At 40.6% G+C, this 15,782-nt stretch overlaps 1 protein-coding gene and 1 long non-coding RNA gene across 2 annotated transcripts; both read left to right on the plus strand.

Annotated features, from left to right (window-relative positions):
* The first annotated feature begins 1,022 nt into the window (after positions 1 to 1,022).
* Positions 1,023 to 4,231, plus strand: LOC133320003 (uncharacterized). Its single transcript, XR_009753480.1, has 3 exons — positions 1,023 to 1,175; positions 1,378 to 1,514; positions 4,124 to 4,231. It is a non-coding gene; the product is annotated as an uncharacterized LOC133320003 (long non-coding RNA).
* A 2,343-nt stretch (positions 4,232 to 6,574) lies between these two features.
* LOC116777778 (uncharacterized) lies at positions 6,575 to 8,433 on the plus strand. The gene is made up of 5 exons (XM_032671488.2): positions 6,575 to 6,868; positions 6,936 to 7,072; positions 7,366 to 7,476; positions 7,607 to 7,696; positions 8,282 to 8,433. Exons 1-5 carry the CDS (start codon positions 6,808 to 6,810, stop codon positions 8,384 to 8,386), a joined length of 504 nt encoding a protein of 167 aa, XP_032527379.2. The 5' UTR covers positions 6,575 to 6,807; the 3' UTR covers positions 8,387 to 8,433.
* Positions 8,434 to 15,782: the final 7,349 nt, after the last annotated feature.

Raw genomic sequence — 15,782 nt, forward strand, 5'->3', positions numbered from 1 at the left:
GCAAAATGACTAATGATATAAAAAATAAAAACATGTGCTATGTTGTAAATAAATATGCCAGATTTTAATTACTATAAAATTATAAAGCCCTGCTTATATATAACATAAAGCGATATTTTCACATAAAGCACTGCATAGTATAAAATTAGTTCGTCTTAACCCCTGTTTTAAAATAAATTAAAAAAACAGAAGTTTTAAATCAGAAAGGCGTATTAATCTGATACCTTTCTCTCAGTAAAAAAGGATAATACGTTCTATTTATAATAATCCTAGCAGCTAAATAAATAAAGTCAAAGAAATGATTACTGATAGCAATCGTACCCTTTTGTAGTACTGAACAAATACTATGTAGAAAATCATTGTACCCTAATAGAGGAATACGTTTCCAAAAAAACAGCAATTAGTTGATAAAGCCGCAATCACTCTTACGGAGGATGTAACCCGAAGGCTTTTTATAACTTCTCGACAAGACGTTCAGACAGAATATACAGTTATTAATAAACATAATCGGATGAGTGTTTCTAAATATTTTTACCTGTTATTCACTTAAAAAAGCATAATCATGATAACATTAGCTTTAGTGTGATAGTTTTGCATTCCATATAGATATGTAACAATTAGCTTGATTCAAATTATTTAGTATAGAAAGTTACCGAAAGCGGCTAAGTTGTTCAAAATAAAAATATTTTCAATAATAATCAAATTTGATATAAGAACGTCTTAGTGATGATATGGGAAGTGAAATCAAATATTTAATTATTAAATGTAAAATTCTGATTAATTATAGCAAATACACCAACAAAATAAAATTAATGACAGGTCAATTAATCGAAAAGACTTGTTCTTATACAATAAGATAAAATGAAATAACTTTATTTATTACATGTCATATTAAGCATGACAAAAAACAGGATAATCAGAAATAAAAGAAATATTTACAGACAGGTGCATCGATTTAAATGTTTCAGACATGCGCAGTTAGAATAGTGATGTATTGCATATAAGATTCAATCTCGTACACTTTGTTATGCATACTAGTTTAACATGTACATATGTAATAGGAAAATCGATCTCTGTAAGATGAGATTCAGTACATGCGCAGCTGCTTTTTCATTCTCCTTCCACAAACTACGCAATCTGTATTGTGCCTGGTTAAGTTGAAATAAAAAATAATGGTGAGTAGTAAATTTTATTTATAATATAGGAAATTTTATTAATAAATAGTTTAAACTTCAGTGAAAAATTTGATAATGTCACAGTATAAAGAAAAAAAAAATCAGAAACATTTTACGCTTTTTTACAAATTATTCGACTCTAAATAGACATCAACTACAATTTTAAACTCCAAAATAATCCATAAACACACTCGATTTTCAGGATGAATTTCGGGATTTCCACTAAAAACAATATTCGAGACAAATATTAGAAAAGAAATGGAGAAACAAAAGTGAAATACTTGGTATTACATCCACATAAAAGTAAAAGAGGACACTGAACCTAAAAATCTTCTACACGTGAGTAGTGTGCCGTTTACGCCTTGAAGTGACAAATTATACATACGAGTGGAAACATATTTACAGACACCTATACAGCTGTCGAAATACTGCAAATTTTGACCTTACTTTCGTTAATATTTGAAATACGTTTGTTATATTTGTTTCTGCTGAATAGATGCAGGATATAACTTATTTTAGTTAGGGCCCATTATGATTTTATTTAATTTAATTTAACTCTGAAGTAAATGATAAATTATCATTTTATATTATTGTATTATTTCGGCTTTTATTGAAATGGCAGTGACTGTGATTTTATTTCTCGTTCTTCAGTATTGTTTTGTCGGCTTGTACAGATTTATCTATACTGATTGTCACTACACAACTGAGGAAGAAGAGGTTGTTAACAGAACTTTTACTCACATGTACCAAAAAGCTATGGTTACAGGACCTGGCGAGGGCTATTTGATGTAAAAATGATTGAGTACATAATTTTCCTTCTCCTTTTTATATTTATTTTTTTCGATTTTTACTTTGACTTAAGAATCCAATTTAGCTGCAGGTATAACAATTTTTACATATGTCTTTTGGAAATTGAAATATGCATATAATCATTTAAACGATCACTAAAGAACTTACTATAGTAAAAACACATATTATAATATAACCTAATTGTACTACAATACTAGATATATGTGCATAAATACATATTGATGTTCTTGTCTATTTTTGTTATATCTGATACTTCCATTTCAATACAGATTTGTAGATGGTTATTACAACATAAATGTTTACAATATAAGATTAAACCAAAAACAAAACTGTCACGTGGAATGAAAGTCAAGCACTATCCAGTTTTTGTTAAATAAAAAGTAATTGCTTCGGTGCCATTATTTAGCGTTAATTTAAAGATATATATATTGTCTTCGATTATTTTTATGTAAGAAGTTTTTATACGATAACATCTTTTTAAAAAAGATAAATGTTGTAGTAAATAAGTATTATTTTTAACTATTTTCTAAGTATTAGCATAGTACAATATTAAAATTCATGATCTTTGTACACCTGCCATCGAAAGTCCTTTTTGTTAAATTTTACCTATTTACTATTCTTTAAATACAAGTTTTATTTCTTAGGTATTTTTTAAACGTATAATGATATATTAAAATGTATAAAATATGTATTCAACTGTATGATATTCTATTTTTGGATGAAATAAGGTTTATTGTATTCAATTTGATTTACGTAATTATAATAGAAATTCATATTTCTTAATGGAAGTGAAACAAAGTTTCACTGAGGCAATGGACTGACTATAAAGTCTGATTGAATTTCATTCTATTAAATATGCATTTACGGATGTCAGTTTTGGGGTACTTAAATATTCTGCAATTGTTTATGGTATATTTTTTGTTGTTTAATACAATCAGGCTGTAGCGAGTTCCTATCAGGACACGCTTGCTGAACAACATCAACCAAATTTCTTACTTATTTCCTCCCCGGTATTCTATTGTTAAATATAAAGATGTAGATAAATGCTTCTTCAATAGATGTTCCTAGGATAATTTTTCTATATGATGTAAACTAAAACCTGAATATTTTCCCATAATCTTATCACAGTTATGTTACTCCATTAGATCATTTAAAATAAGCCGAATGTATAAATGATATCTTTTGACTGCTTTACTAACAAAATTATAAACACATTCGTCACTATACATATATTTAGAATTGTATTATCCTATTCAGTAACCATCATGTAAAAATAAACATTGTATCACACTTCTAGCTTGTTTCTTATTCTTTTTTTTTCATAATATATGTAACTATCAATCATATTTTCATTATATTTAGATTTTATTTTATCATATTAATGTACTAATAGTTACCCTTACCCTACCCACTTCGCATGGCATAAAATGTAAAAATTAAACATCTGTATTGTTACCAACCCCCCCCCCCTTTTGTGGGGTTGGTTAACAAAAAATTCGTTCATAAATTATTTTTTTCACTTACTGAAAATTCATACAAAATTCGTACTTTGTAAGAGAGAGCTATAGCTTGAAAATGAAAAGTGTTCATTGCTAATACCCACCCCCATAATAATTATTTGAGATGAATTATTACAAAATTCACTCCTAGCTAATAATTTCTATATCACAAATAGGTACTTAGTTAATATGTCGGTGGAAAACTATCATATATATATACAATATTGACATTATCTTTCTCCACAAAATTTGTCATTAAGTATAACTAATTTATATAGTTATTATTCAGAAAAATCGACAGATTATCTGTCCTTTCACATGACTTAACAATTTATTAAAGTGTATAAAATATTTGTATCAACCATGTTTCAAAATATTTAATTTTTTTTTAAATTATTTACGACACTATAATTTTATACATTTCTAATATATTAATAGAACTCTTTTGTTTAAATAAATATTTTATAATTATAATATGTCAATCGGAAAAATGAAATTGACGACTTGCTCTGTCAGTTTATGACATCATATGTTATTTTCCAATCTAGCCTTGTTTAAATTTTTATAAAAAATATCTTATTTATTACTCTAACATATTTATAATTTTAAGGACATTGATGTTTAACTCATTTTTTACAGAGTTACTTATAATATTGTTAGTTGGCAGTATAAGTACAGTTTGCTGTTATGAAACCAGCTTCAATTCCGACGATGTCTACAAAATTTTAAAAAAAGGAAGATTAAAAAGAAATTTACCATTTTTACGTATTTACCAAAAGACTTATAATGATCAAAGTATAAAAACCACTTTAAAATTACAAACAGTTGATGATATCGACAACAAAAGTAAGAATAATCGTTATATCATGTACAAGTCGTGCATAAAAATCTGATATTTTTTTTCCAAAACATAAATATTCTTATTCAAACAATACTACTTTTTTGAACTCTAATCTCGAGATACCTAAGATATGGTTTCATTAACATGTTTACAAAGCCTGAACATATAAAAATCACTATATGAGAGAGACATTTTGTTAATATTTCAACTAGTAACTTTTGTTGATTTAATATATGTGCACAGATAAATACCTATTGATCTCAATAATTGTTTCTCATCACATGTACAATCTAAATCAAATATTGTAAATACACCATAAAATTACATTTTCAGAAGCCTCTGAGGAAAGTCTGAAACTACGTAAAGTGTGGAGTCGATGGGGTAAATGGAGCGAATGTTCTGTGACGTGCGGTGAAGGCACGATATCTCGCAAACGTGTTTGTGTATTGGGGCGTTGCGCGCCTGGCGAGATGGAAGAGCAGCGTCATCCGTGCAACCGTGCACCTTGTTTACATATTGATGATCAACAAGATATGACGTGAACAATGTTTCATCAAGTTAAATGTTTCTTATTATTTAAAATACATTTGATGAAGATAGGTTTTTGGACGTAAAATTTCAATTTAAGATATTTCTCAAAGAAATGAATCTTCCTTTTATGAATCTTCCCAGAGTGAATGGGTAAAGGGCAATGGCATCTTATAAAACCTACGATACCGTAACATATTAATCGCACCGTGACCTTTCAAGACGGCTGTATGCATTTGTAAGTTGCTTACTATTTAGAGCATATAATTTGTCAGAGAGCAGTTGTTCCTGGAAAGGTTTTGCTTTCTTCAAATATTTGCAGCCCTCGAAGATCCTTCAAATTGAAGTATGAAAGGCCATCATCGGCCAAGACAATCATTTAACTTTTAAATTAGGTATCGGTTTCATCAGGTCCATTCCAAAAGCTCTCATCGATAAATCTCTTCTAGCTAGCAACAAGCGTAAAACTGCCTCCGTCGATTGTGTTGTCAGGTCCAAAAACATTCGGAGAAAAAAACCCTTTACCAACCCGGCGGCATATATGATCAGATCCTCAGAGACAATACTCTGAACGTATTTATTTTCTGTCATGAAATAAGTTTCACGAACTGTTTGAGTATCCTGTTATCACCTGCCAAAAAAAAGGAAAAATACTTTTATACTTAATCAAAGGTGACATGTGACATTGAGTTGTTCTTACTAAACTGAATGTTGTGGGGCTGTGGGGAATAGCAAATGATGATGCAGCTTTTCTTTACAAGTGGCATAATATGTAGCTGCCTTGAATATATGTCCTAATATGAGCCGTAGTCAACGAGCGTGCCATATTTTGATAGCCTATTTACTAGACCCCAGTTACGTACTTCGTCTTCAGCCACCAATGAAAAGGCCCCTTGGGTAAGCATGGAGTGTGTGAATTTTGCGACCAAACTTATGAATGTGCAAAATTGAAATAAAACCAATACAAGACCTTTCTTAGCTTTTCTTAAGATCGCTTTCCCTTTTAAAACCAGTATCGATTAGTAGCCTGAAAAATATGTCACTCGTTTGATAATCTTGTGTAATACATTGGATAGTGTGTTCCTTAGTTTGTAGACATTTTATAAACTTACTCAAACTTAACTTGGGTAGTTTTTGTGGGTTACAGACAAGTTGAATGATTGGTCAAAACGAAACAATAATCTTGAGGCACATGAAATTTTTTAGCCCATTACCACTGCTTATGATCGCCGAATCATAGATATTAAATTAAATATATATTTAGTTTTGAGTCTGAAATGCAAATGTTAAAATGATCAAGTTACAGAGTATAAGTATATGCTTATCATATATTCTATGTATAAAACTGTACCACTCTATTGGTTCTATTAACCTCCCGCTAAGTTCCAATATTGAGTTTAATATATAACCAGTTACACGATGACAAAGAATTCTTAGTTTGCGACTGACGAATCTGGATATTTTACCTATTACATATATGTATATATTTATATTCGCCTAAAGCAAGGCACTGTTAATTTTTTTTTATTAATTATCTTACAGAAGCATTGTTAAAAAAGAATTTTCAACATGATTTTCCCATAAAGTTTGATTTAATTTAGAGTTCTCATTATTTTTGAAAAAAAAATACATTTTTTTTTTCACGTACCAACTTAGGAAATAATGTTCGAACTACTTATAGCAAACGATGTTATCAATTATTTAAAATGTTTTATGGGTTGCCAAGCATGAAAACAATCAATAGTGATTGTAGAATCCTGTTCTCATTCTACGTATTGACTCCAATGAAAAGCAACATTTCAATTTCCATGAAGTTATTGTTGACTCTTGTCATAATAAACATATAATTCAAAGAACGACTTTTTGCAGTTATAAGAAGAACATCAGTTCCACTTCTTACTTATTTAGCTCCTAATTGTGGTGACCGTAAAACTCGCATAAAAATCCTTTAAAAATGGACTGTTATAGTGTCATTTTTATTTTTATTACATTACATTTGCCAGTGCATTTACAAAGTAGGTATGTCATTTGTTTTTCAAACAAGTTTTACATATTTTTTTAATATTGTTATTTTTATTTTAGGCACGAAATCCGCCAAAGATTCTAATCTACATATTACTCCGACAAAAATCTCTTCCATTGAATACGTATCCACCTCAGATACAAGAAATGTAAACCCGGACCTAAAATCTTTATGGGTGTATCGTCCAGCTTCATCGGTAAGTATAAAATTATATACGACAAAAAATATCAATAAAAAAATTTTTGGATTCGTCGACCAGTAACGAACCTTTTTAAAGTAAATTTACTATACGAAACTACAAAGTCCAAAAACCTTTAAGGCCTCAGTAGCAATTAAAGGGTAACATACTTTAGATAGTTTGTTTTGAAGTATTTGTGAACAAGATTTATTAAAACACAAAAATATAAGAACTTCCTGGGCAATTGTTCTATACATAAAACGTTACTACCGTTATTTGTCATCTACATGTAAAATTTTTAATTCCTTTAGCAATCAAACCCAGATGATGCGACATCACAGCACGTCTTTTTTAAGCAACCATATTTATTGACAAGACTCGCAAAACCTCTCACCTTTGGATTTGATCCGTCCTTTAACAAGGTACTACTTATCAGTTTAATAAGATGTTATCCACGATGGACAATATTTAATTCTCAAATTCTTAACACAACTTAGCATTTTAATTTCACATTTGTGGTATATTAAGTAACTTTTATGTTTTTTTTTACAGGGATACTTTGAACCGTTTGAAAGGAGACAAAAACCGGTTACATTGGTTGCTTTCAGAAAAAATGGTCAAATACCGCGCAAAACCTTAGGGGTCATTATTACCAGTTTTTTGTATTTTATACAATTTTTACTAAAATAATTTTCGCTATAATTAAAGTATTATTTGGTAACAAATGATGTGAAAATATATTTTATAAAAATCGCGTCGTTGAAACTTTCGATACAAAATATCTTGTAGTGGGAAAAGTATTTATATACAAATTATTACATATCTACAAAGTATTTGGATACAATGTCCTTGTCACCAACAATATTGAACAATGTTACTAATCATTAAGTTTTAAAGTCCATAACGTCTTTTACAAATAATGCTTTAACAGATCTTTGTTCTTAAAAGTAGATATATCGCAATACAACATTAACTTATTTAAATAGATCGACTACAAAAATATATCGAATAGATTACATGATTTTTTTAACACAAACTTAACTAAAAATTAAATTAAAGCATCCTATTCCTCACAGACTTTTGTGAAGCACCGTTACTGTAATTAATTATTCCGATTTAATGAATTCACATTGAAAATATTTTCTAGAGCAATAAATTTTTAATATGTTTTATTTATATAAAAATTATTTGACCATACTCGCCGTAAACTTTTTGAAACTTTTACAGGTAGAGCAATTTGACCCCTCCTCGAATGAAGTAGCGGAGATGCAGTCGTCTTTTAATGAGATCAGTAGTTTTTGGCATGATATACCAGGTCTTTATAATATATGAATAATTTAGATATGTATGTGTGTCTCAATAAATGGTACTATTTTTAATTTGTTTTCATTCTTATGCTTTAATTATTCAGTAAATGTATGTATACATGCGTTGTTTTTCCGGTGTATGTACGTGTGTTTGTTTGTGTATGAGAACATGTCAGTATTAGTGAAATGTAAACGTAGCAAATGTTAATAAACATAACTCAGACTTCGCTCAATAATTTTGTATGTACAAAATATTTATACATGTACATGTTTTGTTTCTTTGCAATTGAGGAAAGGATATCATTCTGTAGATTTCAAAGAGCTCAAGTAAATAAAAAGTATAAGAGATGATTTCACCTACCGGAGGGCTTATATCAACATGGGCGCAACTTTCTGCGTATTTCATTTAAGCCTTTGATTTTAAGAGAGATTTTATTTTAGTTTAGAAATTACATTTCTTTTTACAAATTTAGGGTATAATCACATTCCTATAAGGAAATGTACTTTTTTTTGAAAAATCTATTCAGTGTATAGACATATGGATGCATACTCTATATACCTTAATATGCTTTTGTATTTATAATACTAGTATAAATAACTTGCTTGTAAGTTGAGATTTACTTCTAAAACTAAACTGACTAAATAGACTGTACTTAAGGGTTATTATAACACTAAAAATTTTATAATTGAAACATTCCCATATATTTTTTTTAAAATGTTTGTACATTTTGTTTGTCTACATTCTATACTCTACAAACATTACGCTAACAAGTTTATATTCTTCACATTTATTTTAAATGAATACGAAATTCAAATCATAGAGATACAAATATATTAGTTCCTTATTATATCTCTTCTTATTGTCTACATTAGCTTTATAAAAATAATAATATGCCACCTTTTTGAAATCTTTATAGAAATGTCAGTTGTAAGTCTGTCAAAAGTATTCTGAACGTTTTTAACTAACAACCGTTCTTTTCGTATTATTATAAATCAGGTCTTGAACAGCTCTTCAATGTGCTCACTGAACAGGTTAGGACTTTTGAAAGGTATGGTTAGTGAAATATTTTTTAGTAGTTGCTTATAATAAATTCTATGAAACGCATTTTGAGAATTGAGTGTTAAAACATTGCGATGTTTAAAATTCTTGTTTTTTTTTTTTTACAAGCGGTTTATTAATAAATATGTATTTTAAATTTTCTAACGCTTACCTTAATCGAAAATACTTTATTATAGCTTAGTCAATTAATAGACACTAAGCAAGGTTAGAGAAATAGAAGGGTGATCACAGGTGTGAAACTTTCGTTGTAATTTTGGTTGTTTTGCTTTGCTTTCGTCGTTGCGTAGGAGTGTTTAGGATGGTAGATAAGGAAGATGATGGTGGGGGGTTGCCCGGGGGGGATACCGGGAATATTAGATTTAGGGAGTTTCGTTGCGGACGATGCTATGTCGTCGCGTCCGGGGTCGGAGGTGGGAGCCAAACGTCTCTTTTCGGAGATGTCTGGCTCCGACACTGAGACTGGGGGCGAGATTTTTAGGAGTCCGGGTCCGGTGGGGAGACGAGGCCGCGGTCGTGCCCTAACTAGGGCTCGAAAATATCTCCGCAAGCGGCAAGAGGAGGAGTCGGAGGCCAGCTTCGACTCTTTAATGGAAAAGAAGCTGGTAAGGGGGAGGGACGGAGGAAAGGCAAGGGAGAAAGAGGTCCTTCTGGACCTGGAGACAATGGGGGCAGAGGCGATAATGGTCGAGGCTGAGAAAAGCCTCGACCTTATCAAAGAATTAGTGGGAAAGAGTACCAACCTAAAAGGGGGGTACTCTTCAAAAATAATGAAGGCCTCTGCCCTTCTCAGGGAGGCGCTGGGCGTGCTTGTGACGCGCACGGAGGCGGAAGAGACCCGCCGTCTTAGAGCCGATATTGGTCGGCTCCGGCGAGAGAACGCGGGTCTCAAAGAGGAGGTGCGCGCTCACCGCCTCCAATTTGAGGAGATGCGGAGGGAGAGGGCGGAGGCGACAAAGGTGGCGTCTGAGGGCCCGATCGGCCGGGACCAGATGCAAGCGTTAGAGTCGAATATCGCCAGGTTGGTTGGCAACCTGGTCGATGGACGACTTGCCGCGCTAGAGTCCCGGCTCCCGCGGGAGGAGGTCAGCCGCCCTGCCCTGGCGGGTGACAACTCCGCCGTCGCCATAGCTGCCAAAAAGGCTATCCGCCAGGCGGCCATGCAAAGAGGGGCCAAGTCATCGGCCCCTCCAACGGCGTCATTGGCACCAGTAATGGTGTTGTCGGAGGATGACTTCCCTTCTCTTCCTCCACCGTCCTCCAAGGGAAAAGGTAAGGGTAAGGGTAAGGGGAAAGAGGCGATTTGGACAGCGTTCGGTCCATCCACGTCTAGTGGAAGGGCCGAACCGGTGGCAGCGGGTGTTGGGGCCAACGCGGCGGGATGGACGGAGGTAGTCCGCCGCAAGGCCCCCAAGAAGAAGGAGGTGGTGCCGATGACTAAGAAGCCGGCGCCACAGCAGAAGAAGGCGGGCCCTAAAGAGGGCCCGAAAAAAGTGATGCTCCCGCGCTCCCAGGCCGTAGTGCTGAAACTACGCCCTGAGGCAGCGGCCCGAGGGGCATCGTATCTGTCGGTCCTCCTCAAGGCCGAAAAAGAGGTGGACCGAAAGGAGCTGGGGATAGGGCCCCTGAAGATCCGTGCTACAGCAACGGGGGCCCGTATCATCGAGGTTCCCGGCTCCACCAGTGCGGACAAAGCAGACGCTTTGGCCGCGAAGCTGAAGTCCGCACTGGCAGAGGAGGTGGAGGTTACGAGGCCCGTGAAGTTCACTGACTTGAGAGTCACGGGCCTTAGTGATGCGACGACCGCGGACCGGCTAATAGCCGCGGTCGCGCAGGAGGGGGGCTGCACCGAGGCCCAGGTCAGGGTGCGCAACGTGCGACCTGGGGTTCGCGGCACAGGCTCTGCCCTACTGGAGGTGCCGGCTGTGGCGGCCAAAAAGTTGCTGCAGCTGGGCAGTATATTGGTGGGGTGGAGCCAAGTGCGGCTCTCATATATGGAGGCACGGCCCAAGCACTGCTTTAAGTGCTTGGGAATGGGGCACGTTGCGGCCGCGTGCTCCAGTCCAAAAGACCGCAGCGGCCTGTGCTACCGCTGCGGCAAGGAGGGCCACAAGTCCGCCCAGTGTTCCGCGTCACCGCGCTGCGCTGTGTGCGCTGACGCGAGCATGCCGGCGGACCATGTGATGGGGGGTCATTCGTGCCGCCCCCCATCCACCCGTGGGAAACTCCCGGCCCAACCGAAAAGGGTGGGGGTTTCGAGGCAGGCGTCAGGAGCTGAGATGTCCGAGTAATGGCTGGACATCTCAGGTTCCTACAGGCTAATGGCAACCACTGCGCCGGGGCTCAGGATCTCTTCCTGCAGTCCATGGTGGAGTGGGCCGTTGACGTGGCGGTGATGTCGGAGCCGTACTATGTCCCTGCCCAACCTCACTGGGTGGGAGACGCGGACGGCTCCGTCGCTATCGTCACGAGGCCGGGCGCCGTGCCCCCCCTCGCAGTCAAAGCGAGGGGCCACGGGTATGTGGCGGCGGTTCGGGGGGAGATTGCCATAGTTGGGGTATATTTCTCCCCGAACCGCGACCTGCCGGCCTTCGAGAGATTTCTCGACTCTCTCGGGCCGGTGGTAGGGCAGTTAGCGCCTCTCCAGGTGGTTGTGATGGGGGACCTCAACGCCAAGTCCACGGCGTGGGGGAACCCTCACACAACACCCAAAGGGAGGGAACTGGAGGAATGGGCGCTAACTGCCGGACTGTCCCTTCTCAACACGGGGACAGTCCAGACGTGCGTGCGACGGTCGGGAGGTTCAGTGGTGGATGTCTCTTTCGCCACTCCGACCATCGCACGCAGAGTGGAGGGATGGAGGGTTGAGGCAGGAGTGGAGACGCTCTCGGACCACCGCTACATACGGTTCGAAGTGTCTTCCACTCCTGCAGGTCGCCGGAGTCCAGCGTCGAGTTCCTCGTCGCCCCGGGAGAGAAGTCGGTTCCCGCGTTGGGCACTGTCAAAGCTCAACCGGGAACTGGCTGAAGAAGCGGCCGTTGTCGGCCGCTGGAGTCTCCCGGAGAGTGCGGAGTTGGGGGTGGATGAAGGGGCTAGTCGCTTCGGAGACGTTCTCCAAAACGTCTGCAGAGCGGCGATGCCCCCCGTAGGACGTCCCCCCCCGCGGGGAGCGGTGTACTGGTGGTCGGAGAATATCTCCAACCTCCGGGTCGCCTGCAACGGGGCCAGGAGGGCATATACCCGGAGTAGGCGACGCCGCCCCCAGGACGAGGAGCGAGATGGCCGGCTGTACAGGATCTACGTCGCGAAAAAGTTGATCCTGCAGCAGGCCATCTGCCGGGCCAAGGAGGCAGCCTGGCTGGAGCTGGTGGAGGGTCTCGATCGAGACCCTTGGGGCCGACCATACAAGCGGGCGCGGAACAAGCTCTGCGCCCAGTCGGCCCCCATAACGGAAGTGCTCCAGCCAGCTGTTCTGAGGGGGATCGTGGGGGAACTCTTCCCCGACGCTCCTGCGGGATTCACTCCCCCCAGAATGGCCCGGCTGACGTTGGAAGAGGGCGACCGCGTTCCGCCCACCGTCACGGAGTCTGAAATGGAGGCGATTCTGACTCGCCTCCAGAGTAAGAAGAGCGCACCGGGTCCGGACGGGGTGCACGGGAGAGTTCTTGCTCTCTCCCTGGTGCACCTCGGGGAAGCCCTCAGGGAGCTGTTCGACCTCTGTCTGAGGTCCGGGCAGTTTCCGAGGGCCTGGAAGGAAGGCCGGCTTTGCCTACTCCCAAAAGGCAGCCGGCCTCTGGACTCGGCTTCGGCGGTGCGACCGGTGGTTGTGCTGAACGAGGCGGGGAAGGCCCTGGAGAAGATAATGGCCACCCGTCTCGTTCGGCACCTGGAGGAAGGCTCGGGCCCGGGACTGTCAGAATCCCAATTTGGGTTCCGAGCCCGTCGGTCGACCGTCGATGCCCTCAAACGCCTGAGGGCGGTGACGGAAGAGGCGGAACGCAGAGGAGAGGTAGTGTTGGCAGTGTCGTTGGACATCGCCAACGCCTTCAACAGCCTCCCACACAGCGCGATACAGGTGGCACTCGAGTACTTCGGAGTGCCCCTGTATCTGAGGAGGCTGATAGGCGACTACCTCTCCCAGAGGAGGGTGGCAGTCGAGAACCGGAGGGGGTCCATAGAGTGGTGGACAGTCGAAAACGGCGTTCCACAGGGTTCGGTCTTGGGACCTGTCCTGTGGAATGTCGGGTATGACTGGGTCCTGCGGAGTCGCCTCCTCCCCGGGATGGGTGTCATTTGCTATGCAGATGACACCCTCGTCTTATCCCGGGGACGGAGCTACAAGGAGGCGGCGCGGCTGGCCGAGGTCGGTACTGATCTCGTGGTCAGCCGCATAGAGAGGTTGGGGCTTCGGGTCAGAATCGACAAGACCGAAGCCCTCCTCTTCCGCGGGACTGGGCGGAAAGGACCCCCGCCGGGTGCCACCCTTCTCATAGGAGGAGGGAGGGTCAGGGTGAGCCCGACCATGAAATATCTGGGGCTCACCCTTGACGGAGGGTGGACCTTCGTGCCCCATTTCAGGGAGTTGGGGCCGAAGGTCATGAGGACGGCAGGTGCGCTGGGGAAATTCCTCCCGAACCTCGGAGGACCCAGCGCAGCTTGCAGGCGGCTATACTCTGGGGTCTGTCGGAGTATAGCCACGTACGGTGCTCCCGTTTGGGCTGATCGACCGATGAGCCGCGGGGTCAAGGCCCTACTGCGCTCGGCGCAAAGGGCACCCGCGGTGAGGGTGATTAGGGGGTACCGTACGGTCTCCTGGGCCGCAGCGACGGCTCTTGCTGGCGATCCGCCCTGGGATCTTGTGGCGTCGGTTCTCGCCGAGGTGTTCTCTTACGTCTCGGGTAGGAGGGCTCTCGGAGAGAACCCTTCGTCAGAGGAGATCCGGGTGGTTCGCCGGCAGGGGGAGTCGCGCCTTATGCGGGAGTGGGGGGAGGACCTGGCGGGCCGGCCGTACGGTAAACGTACAACGGCTGCGCTCCGTCCGGTCCTAGAGCGTTGGATGAGGCGGAAACGCAAACCCCTTACTTTCCGTCTGACGCAGGTTTTCACCGGGCACGGCTGTTTCGGTGACTACTTGTGTCGGGTGGCCAGGAGAGAGCCGGGAGGAGGCTGCCATGAGTGCGGCGCTGCGGTGGACTCAGCCCAGCACACCCTCGAGGTGTGCCCGAGATGGGCTGCGCAGCGCCAAGACCTTGTGGCGGCGCTCGGCGGAGTGGGCTTGTCGCTTTCGAGTGTCGCGGAGAAGATGCTTGAGAGTGACAGGTCCTGGATGGCGGTGTCCTCCTTCTGTGAGACGGTTATGTCCACGAAGGAGGCATCTGAGCGGGAACGGGAGGTTGCGGCTGATGCACCCTCCCTCCGCAGACGACGGACGGGGGCGCGCCGGGGGCGATATCAACGCCTCCTCCAATAGCGCCCCTGCACTCCGGGCTGGGGTCGGGCTGGTAACCCGGCTCCTGTGAAAGCCCGGCGTCGTCGGGGCGGTCCTAATTGGCGGGATCACCCCCTTTCTCCGAGGGAGTAAGTCCGGTCTTTGCCAGGACCGGCCAGTCGCTGGTGTGCCCTGTCGCTGACAGATCCGGGGTGCACCAACATAGCGGCCGATGGCTTTCGCAGTGGTTTTAGTGAGTAGGGACCTGCCCAGGTCGAGTCTCACACATCCTCTCCGGCCCCACCAAGGCCGGTGAGACGGCTCGTAAAAAGAGTTTCCCTGCGTCATCAAAAAAAAAAAAAGGTTAGAGAAATAGAAGCAATGACGAATATATTATGCTGGTTTTTAATGTAGGAGAAATGCTGGTATCTCAGTATTACATGTTTCATACGGTTAGATATGTCTCATTGCCAAAAGGCAGAAAGGCCATTTCAGTTTAATGTCTAATAATCTAAATAATCATAAAAATAATATGGTTCATAAACAAAAGTTTCCATGAAAAGATGCTAGAAAATTATATGGGTTTTTAATAATTCATATTCCGTCAAGGAAATGTTTAATGAGTCTGAGTATACGTGACTTAGTGAGTATTAAAACTGTATCAAATAAAGATATAGACATTTGCAACTTTTATTCGTCAACTATAATTAACAAAAATATATTGAATGACATGAAATTTTTACTTATAAAATTTTATATTAAGGTCATATTAACAATAAATTTACTTTATTAAGGTAAATGTAAAAAGATCATAGTGAACGAAAATTGTTACATACTGTATTAAAGGTGTGAACGTTAGAACAAAATAAACACTGTTTAAATTTAAAAAAGGTTTGATAAATTAAAAAACTTATTTAACAAAAAGTTTCCACCATG

Source organism: Danaus plexippus, chromosome Z (genome assembly GCF_018135715.1).
Source record: "Danaus plexippus chromosome Z, MEX_DaPlex, whole genome shotgun sequence".
Lineage (NCBI taxonomy): Eukaryota > Metazoa > Arthropoda > Insecta > Lepidoptera > Nymphalidae > Danaus > Danaus plexippus.